This window comes from Rhineura floridana, chromosome 5, assembly GCF_030035675.1.
Source record: "Rhineura floridana isolate rRhiFlo1 chromosome 5, rRhiFlo1.hap2, whole genome shotgun sequence".
Lineage (NCBI taxonomy): Eukaryota > Metazoa > Chordata > Lepidosauria > Squamata > Rhineuridae > Rhineura > Rhineura floridana.
The window spans coordinates 52,008,267-52,029,183 of NC_084484.1; the positions used below are offsets into that span (position 1 = coordinate 52,008,267).

The 20,917-nt window shown below is 39.9% G+C and overlaps 1 protein-coding gene across 6 annotated transcripts in view; it reads left to right on the forward strand.

The window, feature by feature from the left end:
• Positions 1-20,917, forward strand: part of TMCO3 (transmembrane and coiled-coil domains 3) — a 42,454-nt gene that overhangs the window by 2,802 nt on the left and 18,735 nt on the right. For all 6 annotated transcript variants that reach the window (XR_009762726.1, XM_061626705.1, XM_061626702.1 and 3 more), the window contains exons 2-9: positions 1,154-2,077; positions 5,671-5,850; positions 6,756-6,947; positions 9,124-9,252; positions 9,542-9,634; positions 11,170-11,356; positions 13,898-14,015; positions 20,180-20,375. Coding sequence is in view for 5 of the 6 variants with exons in the window: in XM_061626705.1 (XP_061482689.1) it covers positions 1,631-2,077; positions 5,671-5,850; positions 6,756-6,947; positions 9,124-9,252; positions 9,542-9,634; positions 11,170-11,356; positions 13,898-14,015; positions 20,180-20,375 (1,542 nt within the window). In the remaining variant the exon portion in view is untranslated. The remainder of the gene's footprint in view (positions 1-1,153; positions 2,078-5,670; positions 5,851-6,755; positions 6,948-9,123; positions 9,253-9,541; positions 9,635-11,169; positions 11,357-13,897; positions 14,016-20,179; positions 20,376-20,917) is intronic.

A 20,917-nucleotide genomic window follows, 5' to 3' on the forward strand; every position in this document is an offset into this window, starting at 1 on the left:
CCACTTCCATGCAATGCATCTTTAGCACTATGGGGCTAATGCGTGCTCTGACACGGCTCTGCTGGATCTTCTTTTCTTGTGCTTCAAAACAAGCAGCATATTTCTAATTTATAAGTATTTAGATATTAAAAAGGGTTATGGGGAGTTTGTGAGGTGAGTGGTGCTTCATCATGTCTGCTTTTAAATGGACTGAAGGAATTTGGAATTTATGGTTAGGCATCTTGTTCAGGACATCTGGCATAAGTGGTCTGCTGTAACCTATGTTCCTAATGAGAATTAAATGAATGCCTTTATGGGACTGAGAGCCAGTGTGGTAGTGGTTAAGGTGCTGGACTACGACCTGGGAGACCAGGGTTCGATTCCCTACACAGCCGTGAAGCTCACTGGGTGACCTTGGGCCAGTCACTGCCTCTCAGCCTCAGAGGAAGGCAATGGTAAACCTCCTCTGAATACTGCTTACCATGAAAACCCTATTCATAGGGTTGCCATAAGTTGGAATCGACTTGAAGGCAGTTGTTGTTTATGGGACTAGGTGTTTTTATCATTCCCATTCAGAAATTTTAAATTTAGATCCTTTGACCCTCACACACTACCCGAGTCTCTGCTGTACATGGTTAGTGCTAAGGTTAGTGATTAATGTCAAGGTTATCAGGCTACTCCCTGGGACATATAGAAGTTTGAGGAGGATGCTGAATCAAGCCATGGATTCAGCATAATCTCTAATCTACCCTTAGAATCAGAAGCTTTAATGCATGTATGGCTGTGAGGAATGACAGCAGTGGTAGAGACAGATGAGAGAGGAGAATCAGAGAGGGCCATATCTTGGAAGCCTGGGGATTAGATGGGGGCTTTTTCTTCATCTTATTCTTTTGCATCAAATATACTTTGATAAAACTATACTTCGTTTAAAACTGTTTTGAATGAAGGATTTTATCTGAGCACGTCAGTTTTTAATTTTGCTGGTGTACAAAAATTATTTCAAAACATGGATGCTGCCCATTTTCTATATCTTGCATTATACTGCAAACTACTTGCAGTCAAAGATTGTCTTTGGGAGTACAAGGGGTTGACAATAAGGATTTTTTAGAAATAAAACATTGGAACTGTATCTGTAAATAATTCACAATTTTACTTTTACTGTTTTAATATATAGGTTTGGGACCATCAGTCATTAATTGCCCACATAAGAAGGTCAAACAACCATTCCACTAGTGAAAAGTAACTAAAGTACATTTAAAATTATCCAAAGAAAATGTAATAGAATATATCCAAGGAAATATATCAGAATACTCTTCAATCAAACTTTCTTGCAGCTAGATGCTTTTCTTGCAGCTAGATGCTAGCTAGTAGTATGTTTTGGACAAAAAGCAGACCAAGGAAGAAGACATTTCTAATACAAAATAATTTAACCTTGAATAAAGAAGAGTCGGCAATGCTTAATATATTTTCGCCTCATGCTTTCTGGAATTTGAATTCGTATTTGGTTCAGTGGTCCTACAGTATACTAAGGATGACAACTAATTTTTATTAATTGGCCACACTACGTATGTAACTGAGTTTTTAAAAAATATATGAAGGAAAGTGGGGGATAATTTCTAATTGCTTTCCTGCAATTGGTAATAACTGGACCATGAAAGCAACTGGATTTATTTCTTTATGTGTGTTGGCTTCATTGCTTTGCTGTCAACTAATAACCCCTGCAGAACACGAGGATATAGTGAAACATGCAATAAAGCTGCATCGTGGGAAAGGAGTTGCTGTTACTCAGAGGAAACAATGGCTTGTAGAAAACTGCAGAAAACTATCTGGACTCCTACGTCAAAAAAATGTGGTTCTCAGCAAACTAAAAAGTACAATAAGGGCAGTGGAAAAGGATTTGGGACTGTCGCTTGCAGAGAGAACTTTTCAGGTCCACACATTTGAAATTTTTCAAAAGGAGCTGAATGAAAGTGAAAACTCTGTCTTTCAAGCAATCTATGGGCTTCAAAGAGCTCTGCAAGGTGATTACAAAGATGTTGTGAACATGAAAGAAAGTAGTCACCAGCGATTGGAAGCCTTAAGAGAAGCTGCAATAAAGGTTAGTTCTGTCGGCAGTTGAAAATGTAATATTTCACAAAGCTAAAGGGTGGAGAAAAGGTTGCTGGCATAGACTGGTTTCAACAAACTTGCCAGTTGTGCTTTATGGAGGAGACAGATCACACCAGTCACATTTATTGTGAGCTCAGGCCGCCAAGAACAGAGCAATACAATGTAAGTTATACTCTGAGTAGACTCTTTAATTTAATTTCATTTGGTCTATATACTGAGTATGATCAACACTGGATATTGCACATAGGCAAAAAATCCAATGTGTTTATGATTTCCCATGTTATAGCCAGGAATCAGCTACCCTGCGTGGGGCACACCTGCATTTCTTTTTAAGCATGGGTGCTATGCAAATGAGACACCTATGCATGATACCCAGAGAAAGGATTAACTCATGGTTGATTGGGCTGGCCGCTGCATATTTTACTATCACACATAGCAAGTAACTCAGTCAGTGAGTTCTGACATTCAGTATGAAGAGCTGCTCTTTTAGGTGGATTCCCCACCCACCTCTTTTTTGTCATGTATCCATTCAGCATTTTCTTCTAGTTTTAAATCTTCTGCTTTGAAATACTTTTTTTTTTTTTACTATATTCTCATGTGTCATGTTCTTGCTCCATTTGTCTGAGTAGGAGACAAAATGTTACCCAACCATGTTCTGTCCTGTCATTTGGCATCTCTCATGGTTATATGTAGTCATGATCATAAGCATTTGGTAAGAGTAAACTCTGTTAGCTCTTAACAAGGTTGCCACAGCTCTGATGTTAAACCCCCAGACTTCTGTTGCTGGACAAGGTTTCTTAAGTATATATTTATTTATTTATTTAATTACATTTCTAGACCGCCCTATAGCAGAAAGCTCTCAGGGCGGTGTACAACAAATAAAATCACAATTAAAATATGAGCAAGTGTGGAAAAATATATATATATATATAGTACAATTATAAAACATTAATAAAATTGCCATTGAGATTTAAATTAAGATCATATTAAGTTTAAAATGTTAAATTAAAATATTTAAAAATATACAAAATTTAAAAAGCCTGGGCGAAAAGGTAAGTTTTTACCTGGCGCCGAAAAGATAACAGAGAAGGCGCCAGGCGTATCTCGTCTGGGAGGGCATTCCATAGTTCGGGGGCCACCACCGAGAAGGCCCTAGATCTAGTTGTTGATCTCTGGGCCTCTTTATGGGTTGGGACCCGGAGAAGGGCCTTCGACGTCGAGCGTAGTGAACGGGTAGGTACATAGCGAGAGAGGCGCTCCATCAGGTATTGTGGTCCGATGCCGTTTAGGGCTTTATAGGTAAGAACCAACACTTTGAATCTGGCCCGGAAACATATCGGTAGCCAGTGCAGCTGCGCCAGGACAGGTGTTATATGGTCAAATTTCTTTGTCCCAGTGAGAACTCTGGCCGCAGCATTTTGCACTAGCTGAAGTTTCGGAACCGTCTTCATAGGTAGCCCCATGTAGAGTGCATTACAGTAGTCCAATCTAGAGGTTACCAGAGCATGGATAACTGAGGCAAGATGCTCCTTGCTCAGATAGGGTCGTAGTTGGGCTACCAGCCGGAGCTGGTAGAATGCATTCCCTGCCACCGAGGCTACCTCAGCCTCAAGTGACAGGAGCGGATCTAATAAGACCCCCAAACTACGTACCTGTTCCTTTAGGGGGAGTGTAACCCCATCTAGGACAGGTCGAACGTCAACCATCTGGGCAGAGGGTCCTCCCACCAACAGCATCTCAGTCTTGTTAGGATTGAGTTTCAGTTTATTAGCTCTCATCCAGCCCATTATCGCGGCCAGGCAGCGGTCTAGTACATCAACAGCCTCACCTGACGAAGATGAAAAGGAGTAGTAGAGCTGCGTATCATCAGCATATTGCTGGAAACGCACTCCAAAACTCCTGATGACCTCACCCAGCGGCTTCATATAGATATTAAAAAGCATGGGGGACAGAACTGAACCCTGCGGGACCCCATATTGGAGTACCCAGGGACTCGAGTAATGTTCCCCCAGCATCACCTTCTGGAGACGATTCCCGAGATAGGAGCAGAGCCACCGCCAAGCAGTGCCTCCCACTCCTAAATCCGTAAGTCGCTCCAGAAGGATACCATGGTCGATGGTATCAAACGCCGCTGAGAGATCAAGGAGAACCAACAGAGTTACACTCCCTCTGTCTTTCTCCCGACAGAGGTCATCATACAGGGCGACCAAGGCCGTTTCTGTACCAAACCCCGGCCGAAAGCCCGATTGAGATGGGTCTAGATAATCAGTTTCATCCAAGAGAGCCTGGAGTTGGCAAGCGACCACACGCTCTAGAACCTTGCCCAGGAATGGGACATTTGCTACTGGCCTATAGTTGTCCAAATTATCAGGGTCCAAGGAGGATTTTTTTAGGAGCGGTCTCACCACCGCCTGTTTCAGGCAGGGTGGGACCACTCCCTCTCGTAAAGAGGCATTAATCACCTCCTTGGCCCAGCCGGCTGTTCCATTCCTGCTAGCTTTTATTAGCCATCAGGGGCAAGGATCCAGAGCAGAAGTGGTCGCCCGCACCTGTCCAAGCACCTTGTCCACATCCTCGAGCTGTACCAACTGAAACTCATCCAATAAAATAGGACAAGACTGTGCTCTGGACACCTCATTAGGATCAACTGCTACAATAATGGAGTCAAGGTCCCGGCGGATGTTCATGATCTTATCACGAAAGTGTCGCGCAAACTCATTACAGCGGGCAATTGATGGTGTTATTGCGTCCTGGGGACCAGAGTGTAAAAGTCCCCGGACAACTTTATAAAGTTCCGCTGGGCGGTTAAGGGATGACTGAATAGAGACAGCAAAGTATTGCTTCTTTGCTGCTCTCACTGCCTTCACATAGAGTTTGGTAGAGAGCTTCACAAGTGCATGATTACAGCCGTCGGGATATACGGAAGAGATGCAGGCCCAAGAAGGTTGTCATGACAGCAGAGGATTTATAATCTGTGGAACTATTACTGTGTTGTTGTTTTTAACTCTATTCCAGCAGTCTGTTCTTCAGAAGGGGTAAGTGAAGAATGACAATAACAGTATATCTATATAGGGAGAGGAGAAGGGAATTGCCTGCTTTACATTTTTATATTTAGAAAGATGTAACATTGTACTCCATTGGTCCTCATGAGGCTCACTGGATGATGTTGGGTAAATTGCTCTCTCTCACCCTGACCTATCTCACAGGGTTATTGTGATTATGCAACAGAATAAAAGCATATAAGCCATCTTGAGCATCCTGGAGAAAAGGAATTTACAGTTAGTAGATAATGGCTATTGGTGGGAGTAAGCATGTATCCATGTGTAGCTATTTTCCACTTCAGCCTTCCTCATTTTAAAAGGACTTTTCTAAGGATTTCACTCTTTCATTGAGAATCTAGTAGCTGGAAAGCAATTCAAGAACCTCAAGAAAGCTTTGCTCAAAGTATTTGCTTTGCAGTTGCTTTCCCCCCTTTTTTTGCTGTCATGTTTTTCAGTTTTGTTAGTTTTAACAAAATGAAATGTTGATCTTATGTATTTGAGTTTTGGAAAAAACTCTTAGAATTTTAATGAATTGTAATAGGAAGAAACAGAATATGTTGAACTTCTAGCAGCAGAGAAACATCAAGCTGAAGCCCTGAAACACATGCAGCATCAAAATAAAAGTCTGTCTATTCTTGATGAAATTCTTGAAGATGTAAGAAAAGCAGCTGATAGGCTGGAAGAAGAAATAGGAGAGCATGCCTTTGATGACAACAAGTCAGTAAGTTTATCTAGAGAGCGGTTTTTATAGCTATTGAAATCTGCTACTATCTTTTACAGTAATTTATCAAAAGTATTTTTATTAGCTGCGGAATGGAATGTAAACATAGTTAAGTGTCATATTTGCAGAAGAAATATGAAGGGGAACATTTCAGGCTTTAATTTCTTGTTGGAATATAAATGTTGATTTGAAATACTATGCAGTGGGGAGGATTCCCAGAAAGCAACTACAGGCTTATTTCAGTGATATGAAGTAAGACATACATAGTAGCTTGTATGTATTCTAACTGTAGAAATGAAAGCAGTAAAGCTGGAAACATTGAGAATGAGAATATAAAATGGCAACATAACAAATACACAAGATGGATATCACTGACCTGGAGTATACTTTAAGGCAATACATTTTATAAAAATTGAAATGCCAGTCTTGTAGTGACTCTGGGATATAGCACTGTGGAGTTTTAGTATTAGTGAATCTTTAAAAGTTCCAGAGTAATAAATTCTGTAGGTGTCAAGTACTGGGGCAGGGAAAGAGAGAATCTATGCCCAGAGCAGAAGACAGAGGTCATCTGGAAAGAAAATGAGAATGCTAGGGCTGACATGTTTTCCTTCCCTTGTCAGGGGAACAAGAGGACTTTGAATCCTATGGATCAATAGCTTTCGCAGATGTGTTAAAGTCTTACCACTGGAGTACCATTGGAGGGATGGCCATGGAGGTTTCTTCAACCACAATGACAAGGCCTCCCAGGGCCAGACCTCTGCCCCTGGAGAGGGCCATACTATCCTTGGGACACCTGCTCTGAGACCATAGGATTGCATGCTCAATGATTTTTTTAAAAACTCTGAAAAGAAACCATTGGCATAATAAATAGGTGAAATACTGAAAAACCTTTGCTTCTTTGAAAGGTGAGAGGAGTTAATTTTGAAGCTGTTTTAAGAGTCGAAGAGGATGAAGCAGACACAAAAAGAAATATTTCAAAGCGGGAAGTAGAAGATGACTTGGGTCTAAGCATGCTTATTGATTCCCAGAACAATCAGTACATACTTACTAAGCCCAGAGACTCGACCATTCCACGTGCTGATCATCATTTTATAAAGGTAACTAGTATAAATAGAGCCAAGCAACCTAATAAGACTTATATTAAGATTTTACTATTGTCTATATACTTCAAAGATATAAAAACTAGCAGACTTGCTTGGCTTTTTACACTTCAAAAACAACAAAAGAAAGTCATAATGATGAGTTTTGCATTGCTAATATGTTTTCACAAAAAATATGGAGGACAGAATGAATACAAAATATCACAGCCTACTGATGAAGGCTGAGGCGTAGCAATAGTAGAATGTACTACTCAATGCACATTTGTGGTTAACTATTGAGAAATTTGTTTTTTATGTAATATTTTATATTGTATTTGGAATGTTTTAATTCAGTATTACACTTCACGTATATGTGTATGTTGTAAGTCAAATTTTACAATTGTTATCCTGACTTCTTTCTGGGTACTGCTGGTCAGGAGAGCATTTCTCTCTGTTTTTATGCTTCAAAACGTAAGGAAATGTATTCAAACATGGCAACATTTCCTTGTTGTGCACCAAAATTCTAGGTCAATTTTGTAATTTAAAAGGATCACTTTAGTCATTTGTTCATAGCGGTCATCATGGTTATTTGCCCAGACAGTTTTGTAATCATGCAATATCTGGCTCTCAGGAACTTTTATTGCTGTCATGATTTAAAATACTACTAGCTCTTTCCAAATTAAAAATGTTTCTGTAGAAATATATGGCAGAAAATAATAAATTGGAACCTATTATATTTCTGTGAGAATTCAGAATTGTGATTTATGTCAAGTGCCATGTTGGTCTGTAGTTGCATAAATAATTGTCTCATAACCTTTAATTCTTTTATCTGCAAGTACTTTGTGGAGCATCTTCTTGGTCATTGCCTTGGAGGGCTCTTTCATTCAGCAGCAAACCTGGGCTTGCCACCAAGAGTATACTCAATGATCTGTTTTTAATGGAGGAAAAACTCTGTGGCTTTGATCTATAGCTTTCAATTCAAAGCTCTTTCCCATCACCCTCAGTTTTGAGGAAGCTGACTGTATTTTGGGGTTACCCTTGACAATGAGGTCAGTGGGGAAGTCCTTGCTTGTTTGGGAGCTCCTGCACATGGGCTGACAACAGTAGCTGTTATAGAGCGGTACTGAGCCGGCTCTTAGCGACAGTGGGCATACAAAATTAATTTGTAATATGTTAAGAAAATAAAATAAAAATTAAATCCAAATAAAAATGTGATCTGCCCCTTCAGTGTCATTGCACTCTGGGCTGCTTACCTATCTCACAAATGAAACAACATATTGTAAAACTAGTACCAATAGAGAGCAATTGGGAGCTAGGCAGAACAAATGAAAATCCACATTTATAAGAACTAATAACAAATGTATGAAGGTAACTCTTACTTTAGGTGTATCTTTTTGCTTTTTGAAATTTTGAAAAAAAATTCAGCTAATATTAGCACCAGCTTTATGTTCATTTCACAACACTTAGCTTTATATGTATTAATGAGAGAGACTTTTCTCCTTCCCCAAGTTATTCATCTATAAGGGACTTCCGATCGTATCTCCTTTGTAACAGCTAAGGTAGCCAGCTTCTGCGCAGCCGCCATCCATTTTAGAAAGTTGTTGCTATCCCCCTAACTTATTTAAGGTGTATACTGCCCTTTTTAAATACAGACTATAACTCTTTAAAGCTTCTGGCACATTTAAAACTATTCCAGCACAACATCTGTTCACACTTAGATTATAAATTTTTATTCCGTTGAAATGTTAATCGTAATTTATTAGATATATCTGGTTTTTTAAAGCTGTTTTTAATGTCAGATGACGTCTGTGTATTTGTATTGCTGTATTTATATCAATGCTGTTTGGTCTGTGACCGTATTAAACTATACTACTACTCTATAAGGGACTGGGAAATAGATGATGAGAAGAAACTGTCTGATGTGGAGGATGCAGTTCTACGTATACTTTTTTCAAGGGTAAAACTCATTGAACTTGAGACTTAATTATATTGGAGTAAGAACAAAGGGAAGGCATATGAGCCCAAGGCTTGCTCTCCATGCCACTCAATTCCCAGATAGAGTTTCAGGAATGAAGTGTCCCCTGTAAAGGCCCAGTGACAGACAGTAGATGGTAGTGTGTTCACTTTCTTTACATGTTGTTAAATGCTGCATACACATATAACACGTGAGTGGAAATTTTATTTTGTTTGTTAGGATATTGTGACCATAGGAATGCTATCTTTGCCTTGTGGATGGCTCTGTACAACAATAGGATTACCAACTATGTTTGGATACATTATTTGTGGAGTACTCTTGGGACCATCGGGATTGAACAGCATAAAGGTAAGAGAGTATGGGTGAAATCCAAAGTAGCATGAGCAGGTATCCACTTGTACAGAAGGGCTCTTCCGTCCTCTGCTCCTGTACACCCCCAATATCTGCTCTGGAGAGTGGGAGACGCATTAAGGGGTATATGTATATTTTACTTACTGTGGAAGTAGGATGTAAACAGATGTACATACCATGATTGGATTTCTGGTTACTACCTCTGGAGAAATTACAGTTGACTACTTTTTATGAGACAATAGGAAAAGACGTATCTGTGGCAACTGAATAAACTTGTGTTTTTCAGTCAATTGTGCAGGTAGAGACATTGGGAGAATTTGGTGTATTCTTCACACTGTTCCTGGTCGGCTTGGAGTTTTCCCCAGAAAGGTTAAGAAAGGTATTGCTCCCTAAAACTTGTTATTTGCAATGAGAATGCATATATGTCTGAAGAGAGAAACTATCTTTCGGATTATTCTAACTTGTCGTATTTATTTTAATGTTTCTTGGCTATGGAAAAGCACACGGAGAGCTAGCATGGTGGGGAGGATACTGCACTAAAACCCTAGTCAGAAATAATACAGCCAAATACAGGTCTGCCACCTCAGTGAGAACTAGACAGAAAAGCAATATTAAATTGTTTGGAAAACAATATTAAATAAGCTTTGTAGGCTATCTTTTACTTTTACCCAAATGGCACTAGGTTAATTTAAAGTACGCATTTGGTGTGCTGTTCATAAAACTGCACTTAATATGTTAAATGGATTACAGTATGGGTATAATTTTGAGGCTCCTAGCAGCCCTGTATTCAGCATGGTTCTTTTGATCCAGATCTAAGTATCTATTCTTCTTTGTCACAGTGTCTGGACTTTCCAGGGGGACAGGAGTTCAGTATTATATGGCTCTATATATCCTTCATCCTGGTTCCCCATAAAATTGATATGGAAAGATGTGGGGTTTAGCAACTTACAGGTTTATTCAAATCAACAGAAGTACAGGCAAACTCTAGCTGTGGATTAGTCACCTGCCTGACTCCACTTTCAGTCTTTCAAGGCTCTTGAGTTGCACCTTCTCTGGAGGTACTTTGCCATTCAGGGTTGTTTCTGTTGCACCCACTTTACCGCTCTTTATTCTGACTTGCCCAATCACAATGTAGTTGTGACAGCCTCTCTTCTTTCAGCCTCTAGCTCTGTTTTTGTCCCCCATTTATTGCAGCCTTGGCACTTTGGTGCCAGTCATGCCCTAAACATCCATTTTCTTTTCACTTCTCAGCATCTTTCTCAAATGCTACTCCCTCCTCCATACTGTATCCACTGACTTTCTAGCTCTCACTTGGCTTTTAATTCTTTCCTAGCTTCTTTGCTGGATCATAGCTGTGTTCATCACAGCCCCTATACCCTGCATTGGGTTGTCATTCCACATCTTGTTCTGCCTCTGGACTCTGCTTTGTGAGCTGAAATAATCCATCAAACTACTATAAAGAATTTTTGTATTGGAGTGCTTGCACACTAAAGAATTATTGCCATACTGACAGCTTATTTACAGTTGGAACACAACACGATTTACTCAGTATTGTAGGATTATTTTCTGTTTGGAATTACAGATATCTTAGTACTTTTTTCTGTTAAACAACCTTGAGGACAAGGGTTGTATTAAACAGTTGTGGGTTTCCCACTTCATAATATTTTAATGATAGCAAACCCCAAAACAACTCTTGTATCATATTTGGAAAAACAACAACTGTTTTTGGAATTCAGACTGCTTAATAGATTTAGAAACACTGGATTTTTTTAAAAAAATTGGTTGTTTAAAGAACTGTTAGCACCTATATATTCTGAACATATACATTAAATTTTAGTATAAAATTGAAAGTCATAATATAGTTACAATGTTGAAATGGTATTATGCCAATCTAAGTGAATATTATTCTCAAAGGTGTGGAAGATATCATTGCAAGGACCCTGTTACATGACCCTCCTGATGATTGCATTTGGCTTGCTGTGGGGACACTTGCTACAAATTAGAGCAACACAGAGTGTTTTCATTGCTACTTGTTTATCATTATCAAGCACACCATTGGTATCCAGATTCCTTGCAGGGAGTACTCGGGGAGATAAAGAAGGTAGGTGCACCCTTAACTTGTTAGAATACTCCCATGTAAACTTAGTCCATACGTAAGGGCAAAAAGAACTGACCTTCAAAGGTATTGGTGAGCTTTTGATTATTGTAGAGGGGTACCTTAACCAGCAGTTAACTTCAGGTTAAATAATGATAGTTTTAAACGGGGATCCTGGCTTGAGCACTTCACCCATGAATGTTATGGAATCTGATTAATTAAGCTGAATTTGCCAACTGCCTCTCATTTTTGATAGCATTCCTCAACCTGGTGTTCTCCAGATGTTTTGGACTACAGCTCCCATCAACTTTTGTAAGCATAGCCAATGGTGAGGAATTATAGGAGTTGTATGGCACCATGGTGGGGAAAGCTGGATTAACTCATGGATGGATGGATGGCCATGAATGTTCCTGCCTGATGAGGCCCAGCACCATTCATAATTTTTAATGGAGATTCACTAGCCCTAGTTTTTCAGCTAATGTCTAATGGGACTTATATAGCATGTCTAGTTACAGCACCACCTAATGTTTTCTATGCTAGAGATGTGGGTTTCTTCTGTTAGTATTGAGTATCATCAGGAAGGGTTATGGCTCCACATTGGAATGCAAATTTAAGAGGTATATATAGTGATAGGCTTCAAGAAGCATCAGTGCAGACTAGATATAACCCATTGAATATATAAAAACTTGAGGATAGGATTTCTTCATAGATTCCTGCTAATACATTAGCTTTGTATCTTCAATGGTATTTTGCCATCTGTCTGAAGTGAAGAATGGGCTAATTGTGGAACTGCATTGTAAATTGCACATAGCTGTTGCAGATGAGAGCCAGAGAAGGATTTTTTCTCCCTCTCATAATATTAGAAGCTGAATGGTAGGAGATTCAGGAGAGCCAAGAGTGTAATTCTTTACACAATGCATTGTTAACCTATGGAACTCAATGCCATAAGATGTGGGGATGACCACCAACTTGGATGGCTTTAAGGGGAAATTATACAAATGTGTGGAGGTTAAGGCTATCGCTGGCTGTCGTGATGAATATATGCTACCTCCAGGTTCAGAGACAAGACAACATGCCTCTGAAAAGTTGCTTGGGAACCACCAGAGCCACATTCACGCTAGATGTTTATTCCACTTTAAATAGTCATCTTCCCCCAAAGAATCCTGCAAAGTGTAGTTGTTAAGGGTGCTGAGAATTGTTAGAAGACTCCTCTTCCCTTCACAGAGTTACAATTCCCAGAGTTCTTGCAATTGTAGCTCTGTGAGGAGAATAGGAATCTTCTAACTACTCTCAGCAGAAACTACTTCCCAGGATTCTTTGGGGGAAGCCAAAACTGTTTAAAGTGAAATAAATGTCTGGTGTGAATGTAGGAGAGGGCTATTGTTCACTTCTCCTTGTAGGCTTTCCATTGGTATCTGTTTGGCCACTGTGGGATATTGGATGCTTGGCCAGTTAGACCTCTGGTGTGATTCACTAGAGTTCGTATGTTTACTGATTGCCTCTAAGTATGTCTGAATATGCTCTATATATTTTTCATCATAAGAGACTGCAAATGGCTAAAATGAAGCAGACATGTATTTATTGCCTGTGCCTTCTATGTCTGCTCAAGAATGCTTCTTACATCACTTTCAGGAGAGTTAAATGCTCACAACTATTTCTAAGAAGCATGAAGAGAATGTGGGAAAAAGATACGATGATACATATGGGGTCCTTAGTTAGAGACTTTTGCCAAGGAACTGCTTGAAGTGGCAGATTGCTCCCTCTACTCTCTGCAGGAAGAATCTTATCTATTATTCCTGCAGTAGCCTGCAAGCAATTTGAGTCCCCCTTCTTCCTCTTTTCTCTCTTTGCTACTAAAAATGGCTGGCCATAGAGGTGAGAAAAGGAAGATAACAATTAGGAGAAGTGCAGATGACCCAGGAAGAGGAACAGTAATCTCTCTTGTTCTGGAAAAAGGAAAGACTGGAATATGTTAGACAAAGGAAGAGAATTCTCCTCTCATTCATGTGCTTCTATCTCTTCTCTCACTTGAGTCAGCTGTTTTCAAGAAGTATTATACATATGGAGAAAATGGCTAGAGCAAACCTCCAGGGAGCTGAATGTTGGCTCCAGTGGAAGGACTAGGAAATTGATGAAGGTACTGCCCTTCACCATTATTTGTGTATGTTGAATCATAGCTGTGCATACCGGAATATTAAAATGAAGTGGAAAATAGACTTTGGGAGCAGTGTCCATACTTTGGAAATTGACTTGTATTTTAGGACTCAGAATGTCCTTGCCATTGATTTGCCACTCAGTACTGAATACTCTGAAAACCATGCCTTCCCATCAATAGAATTAAGAACTTCTTTGCATACACTGTCTTAGACGCTAATTTTATTTTTCATTCTGCAATGCTTTCACAAGTATGAGTTTGGACAAAATAGATATTATATAACAGGTTTATGATCTGAATTCAGCAAATTGAAAATCCCAATAAATGAAATGCACACTAGAAATATTGTAATTCTTGGACATATTTAACATCTGCCTTTTTTAATCTTTCAGGAGATATTGATTACAGCAGTGTGCTGCTTGCAATGTTGGTTATGCAGGATGTACAGCTTGGCTTGTTTATAGCTGTCATGCCAACTCTTATTCAAGCTGGAGTTGGCACACATTCTAGGTAACACAGTTCATTTGTGTGCTTTTTATTCATTACATTTATATCGTGCCCTTCTTCAAAGGATTTCAGGGCAGTGTACATGGTGTGTTTATTTTGCTTCATGCTTCTCAGCTTTAAAAATGTACTTGCAACTAAGTGTTTTATCATACATCTAATAACTCATTTTATATTGATATTTATGGTACATAATTACTGCATTTAGTTGTTGTTTGTTAGTCTCTTTCCTTGCAAATTAATCTAAAGTGACTTGCAATAATAAGAATAAAACCAATTATAATAAACCCATTAAAACAACAAACACAGCACAACCTAAAAACAGATCACTGCACATAAACACAGGTGTTTCAAGACCTGCCACATTAAGAGTCCATTAATATGTAAAGCACTTCAAATTAAGGGCCAAAAGCCTGGGTAAAACGGAAGGTTTTTGTCTTGTGCTTACAATAGCTAAAGATGGTGCCAGGCATACCTCCCTCGGGGACAGCATTCTACAAGCATTCCATTTGTTGCAATTCAGAGGTGCCACTGTATTGTGAGCATAAATATTCACTAAGGCAAAAAACCTTGCAGTTTAGGAACATACCTATAGCCAACGGATATTTCTATCAAACTTTAATAAGCAGGGAAATTGGGCAGCTATAGTGAATGCACCGGGGAGCAGGAGACCTGATCTCTCTGAGATATTGTACTGCCCTACAAACTTGTCAAAATGCAAACACAATTTGGGTTGGTCTTTCACAGTTCCATCCACTTCCTGTGTAGCTTGGAAGAATTTGATAACATGTGCCTCTGAGCATATGTTGAGTGGTGGCAACAGCTGCCATTTCCAAAGATGGAAAATTATATTTTGTGTGTTCGTTGGTATTCTTCTTACTTTGCTTCTTTTCTGTGTTACTACTGTTTCTGCAGAGAATCTAACCTAGAAAAATATATTTCTTTCAGAAACCTAGAAATCTCTGTCAAATTTATTTTTATTAATTTCAAAGCCTTTTTATTGGTCATTGTCATATGATGGTGAAGACAGCCTTTTGTGTTTCAAACAGGAGGTTGTGTTATATTTCAATTTTGGGTGTATTAACAGTGGAATCTGAAACTGCAGTTTGATGTAAAATCAGACTGATTACAATATGTAACTACTTAAGCAATGAATCTAGCTATTGGAAAAAACAAACTTGGTCTGCCCAAGATGCATGTTTTCAGCCTGCTATGCTTAAACCACTTCACTTAAGGAAAGGTGGGCATGGTCAATTAAAAACATACAGTGCCTTGCAAAAGTAATCAGACCCCTGACCAATGCTCTCATATTACTGAATTACAGATGGTACATTGTAATTTCATTCTGTATGATATTTTATTTTGAAACACTGAAATTCAAAACCAGTTATCGTAAGGTGACATTGATTTTATGTTGGGAAATGTTTGTAAGAAACGTAAAAACCTGAAACATGTTGCTTGCATAAGTATTTGATCCCTGTGCTGTGGAAGCTCCTAGTTTACACAGATGAAAGAAATTGCCCTGTTGAGGACACAATTACCTTACCATTGGCCTCCACCTGTGAACCATTAAAGTTGCTGTCACATTATCAGGATAAAAACAGCACTATTGAAGGATCATTGGTCAGGCTGTGGATCTGAAGGAAAATGAAGACATTCTACACAAGTGAGAGATAATGTAATTGTATGCATGGATTAGAAAAAGGGTACAAACTAACAGCCAAGTGTTCTGGTAGCCCAGTGAGCCCAGTTGGATCAATAATCAGGAAGCGGAAGCTGCATCACACTACCCAGGCACTGCCAAGAAAAGGCCATCCCTCAAAACTCAGCACTTGAACAAGGAGACTTGTGAGAGAAGCCACAGAGAGGCCAACAATCACTTGGAAGGAGTGGCTGGGAGTGGAGTAATGGTGCATGAGTCAACCATATCAAGAGCTCCTCATAACACTGGCCTGTATGGGAGGGTGGCAAGAAAGAAGCCGCTACTCAAAAAGTACCATCTGAAAGCACATCTGGAGTTTGCCAGAAAGCATGAGAGTGCCCAGCTGTGATGTGGGAAAAGATTTTGTGGTCAGATGAGACCAAGATAGAGCTTTTTGGCTAAAACTCAAAGCACTATGTGTGCCGCAAACCTAACAATGCCCGTGCCTCAAGACACACCATCCCTACAGTGAAGTATGGTGGTGACAGCATCATGCTGTGGGGATGCTTCTCATCAGCAGGGACTGGGCATCTTGTTAAAACTGAAGGAAAAATGGATGGAGCAAAATACAGGGAAAAACTGCAAGAAAACCTGCTTCAGTCTACTAAAAAACTGAAGCTTGAGAGGAAATTCACTTTTCAGCAGGACCATGATCCTAAGCAGAAGGCCAAAGCAACATTGGAGTGGCTCAGGAACAAAAAGGTGAATGTCCTACAATGGCCCAGTCAAAGTTCTGATCTCAGTCTGATTGAGAATCTGTGGCACTCTTTGAAAATTGCTGTCCACAAGCGACATCCAACCAACCTGAATGACCTGGATCGTATCATCCAAGAGTGGGCCAAAATCCCTCTGACACTGTGTGCAAAGCTGGTACATGCCTACCCCATAAGACTTAAAGCTTTTATTGCAGTGAAAGGTGGCTCTACCAAATACTAATGTGTGGGGGTTGAATACTTATGCAAGCAACATCTTTCATTTTTTTTGTTTCTTATAAACATTTCCCAACATAAAACCAGTGTCACCTTACAATAATTGATTTTGAGTTTCAATGTTTCAAAATAAAATATCATACAGAAGGGGTCTGATTACTTTTGCAAGGCACTGTAGAGCACACCTAGAAATTTGCTAGAATATATTTCACCTCCCACTGTTTTATCTTGTGAAAACTGAGACATTTCTCATGTCCACTGGAGACTATTTTGCAGAATAGTCATTATTGCCATTATTCCACAATTGTTTTTGGAGTTTTTTAGTGTAAATTTTGCAAAGTGTTGCTGTACTTCACATATTCACAGAAACAGAAGCAAAAGAAAATGATATACTGTAGGAAACTTCACTAAAATTGCAAAGGAAATCAAACACATTTAAAGTGACTGTATCAACCGTCTTAATAATGTTGTTTCCTCCCTGCTAAAACAAGATCAGCACAGCACATGCCATCTTTGTTATTTGAGCTGATTGCAGATGTTGCCATCACTCACCATATCCTCAGAGGCACATATTACCAAATTCTTCCAAGCTACACAGGAAGTGCATTGGACTGTGAAAGACCAACCCAAATTGTGTTTGCATTTTGACAAATTTGTAGGGCAGTACAATATCTCAGAGAGGAGTCAGGTCTCCTGCTCCTTTGGTGCATTCATTATAGCTGCCCAATTTGCCTTCTTTTTAAAGTTTGATAGAAATATCTGTTACCTTGGTGAGAATGGATTGGTCATTTGCATGCTTATTGAGTTCAGTGGGATTTACTCCCCAGCAATCATGTTTAGGATAGGTGAAACTGACTATGGGGGCATGGGGAGGGGAGGAGGAGAAAGCGCAGTGGAAGGGGAGGAGGAGGGGAGGGAGGGCAGAAGGGAGGGAGGGGAGGGGAGCAGGCGGGAGGGAGAGGAGGAAGAGGGCAGGCTTGCATGATTTTTGAGTTCAGTGGGATTTACTGTCATGCAGTCATGATTAGGATAGTGGAAACTGACCATGGGGGCGGAGGAGGGGAGGGAGGGCTGGTGTGGGATGGGGACGGGAGAAGGAGGAAGCGCGGGGGAAGGGTGGGGAGGGGAGGAGGAAGAGCAGGTTTGATTGTTTGCATGCTTATTGAGTTTAGTGGGATTTATTCTCATGCAGTCATGCTTAGGATAGGTGAAACTGACCGTGGGAGAGGAGAAGGGAGGGAGGGCTGGAGTGGGAGGGGAGGAGAAGGAAAGAGGGGGAGGGGAGGGGGGGGAAAGCAAGTCTAATCATTTGAATACTTACTGAGTTCAATGGGACTTACTCCCGTGCAATCATGCTTAGAATAGGTAAAACGGACCATGTAGGTAGAGGAGGGGGAGGGCATGGGGAGGGGCAGGGAGGGGTGAAGGAAGGAGCAAAAGGGGGGATAGGAGGGAGGAGGAGGGGAAGGGCAGGTTTGATCATTTGCATGCTTTTTGAGTTCAGTGGGATTTACTCCTGTACAATCATACTTAAAAAGGTAAAGGTGTCCCCGCACTTGTAGTGCGAGTCGTTTCCGACTCTTAGGGTGACGTCTTACGACATTTACTAGGCAGATCATATATATGGGGTGGGATTGCCAGATCCATCCCCACAATCATGCTTAGGATAGGTGAAACTGACTTGGGGCGGGAAGGAGGGGGATGGGGGAAGGGAGGAGATTGGGTGGGTGGGCACTGGGCAGAGGGGGAAGGGGAGATAGGAGGGAGGGGAGGAGATTGGGTGGGTGGGCACTGGGCAGAGGGGGAAGGGGAGATAGGAGGGAGGGGAGGAGTTTGGGTGGGTGGGCACTGGGCAGAGGGGGAAGGGGAGGAAGGGGGGAAGGGAGGAGATTGGGCAGAGGGGAAGCCCCTTTCCTTTCCCAAAGGAAAACATTGTGAACAGTATCATTGTTTTTCAGGCTTTCCCCCACCTTTTTATACTACAGCAGACACATGTAGTCTCCCACCGAAATTTAAACCAAAGCTGTCCCTGGCCACTTCCACACCAGACCTTTATTTCACTTTAGACTGTCATGGCTTTCCCCAAAGAATCTTGGGAAGTGTAGTTTGTGAATGGTGCTGAGAGTTGCTAGGAGAGGAGCTATTCCCCTCACAGAGCTACAATCTCCAGAAGAGGGGCTGACTGTTAAACTATTCTGGCTACTGGAGCTCTGTGCGTGGAATAGGAGTCTCCTAACAACTCTCAGCACCCTTCACAAACTATAATTCCCAGGACTCTTTTAGGGAAGCTATGACTGTTTAAAGTGGAAATAAATGTCTGGCGTGGGCATGGCCACTTGATTAGCCAAGCCAAACAGCTGTGAGTATGGGTTCTAGAACACTGACAGTTGGTTCTTACTGAGCATGCCTGACATTATGGGAACTCTGACAGAAAAAAGTAACAGAGGTCTGGATTTTTTCCACTTTGCGCTGTCAATTCTCTCTGACTGTTGTGTGTATCGCCATAAAAACGTAGAGGATTGTTAAGCAAGTGTTTCTGAGTTCAGGACTGTATGTTTTGTAAGATTTTCTTTTGAAATGAGTTTATGGGAAGCAGCAGAATGGCATGGAGGGTATTTTTAATTTAACATTATGGACTGCGAAAAATCCATCCTGGCTATACTATACATAATATTGGACTTTCTTAGTCAATTTTTGCTTCATTAGTCCCAGCCCTTCTACCTCCAAATTGCTCTTTGAACTTCCTTAAGTTTGATAGTTAAGTTGCTGAAGAGTGATTGGCCAAGAAATTGGTGCACACTATCATTTGTACAAGCATAGGGCTCTTCATTGGATTATAGCTGGTATTCCTATGCCTTAAATTTTAAATACATCAAAATAATATTTATATTATGGCTCAAATGTTGACCTAATTAGACTTTAAATATTTTAAATATCATTACCACAACCTTCATTATCCTTTATAATAGCAGCCTCATAACCGTTGTTGCTCAGGAATTCTAAAAAACCCCAAAAAGTGCAATTTTGAAAGGCTCAGTCTGCCATCTTGATTCAAAATTGTGGCCAATTGTATCCAAACGCAGACAAAAAACTGCTCTCTGATCTCGGGAACCATCATGCAAAGTTGGCTATGATATCTTAAAGAGTGTCCAAATGCATAGTTAACCAAAAAAATCCAAAATATATAGTAGATAAGCTAGAATAAAAGTTGAGCCTTAACTATTCCCTAAGGCTTGTTACTGGCCTCTGAGTAGTTGTGGCTAACCTAGTGGCTCTCTAGAAGCTGTTGGACTCCAACTTCTAACAGTTCCAGTCAATATAGCTAGTGATTAGGGATGATAAGTATTGTAATCCAACAACATCTAGAGGGGCCACAGGTTAGCCACTTCTGTTTTTAGACTATAATGGTAGTGATTCTATTCTTCAGTAGAAAATTGTAAATGAAAAATAAGGATTTTGTTTAGTTCAATAAGGAAAAACAATTTGAAGAGAGCTTTAAGAATGATGAGGCTAAATCTGACTTCTTTTCCCTCTTCTAGCATTATCAAGGAAATACTGAGGATACTGATGCTGATCGGACAAATTCTCTTTTCTCTGGCTGCTGTCTTGCTTTTATGTCTTGTTTTAAAGACTTATCTAATAGGACCATACTACCGCAAATTGCATACAGAAAGCAAAGGAAATAAAGAAATCCTTGTTCTTGGAATATCTGCTTTTATGTTTCTTATGTTAATGGTAATCTTTCCAAATATTTATATTTTTTTAACTTGCATTTGATATAGTAATACATTTAGTTTGAAAATAATTGCTGGGGAAATGTAAAGTTCAGCCATAGAAGTTGGCTTCGTAGATGAATAAAAAACTAGGTTCTCTTACTTGGTATGTAAATGATTTCTAATTGGATATCAACACATTTAATAACCTTTATAGGTTTATAGGCTTTAAATAAATATTAACCCTCAACAATTGTACTTTTTAATGATCAGTTGAAGTCAGAAAGCTGATTCCTCAAAAAAAATGCTAGAACACCCTTCTTATACATGGTCCCAGCTTAAAATTTCCTTAGCTGTATAGTCAAAGTTCCACCCATATTGGTGGCCTTTGGCAATATTTAATTAATTAACTAGTTAGATTAATTTTTTTTTAAAAAAATTCTTAATGAAAAAATGACCCTAATTAATTGGGCAGCTGATTAAAAAAAATATTCATGCAACCACTTATAAAAACTGCAAACGGCAAGCGTTTTATTTATTTATTTATTGTTTGATTTATTATTA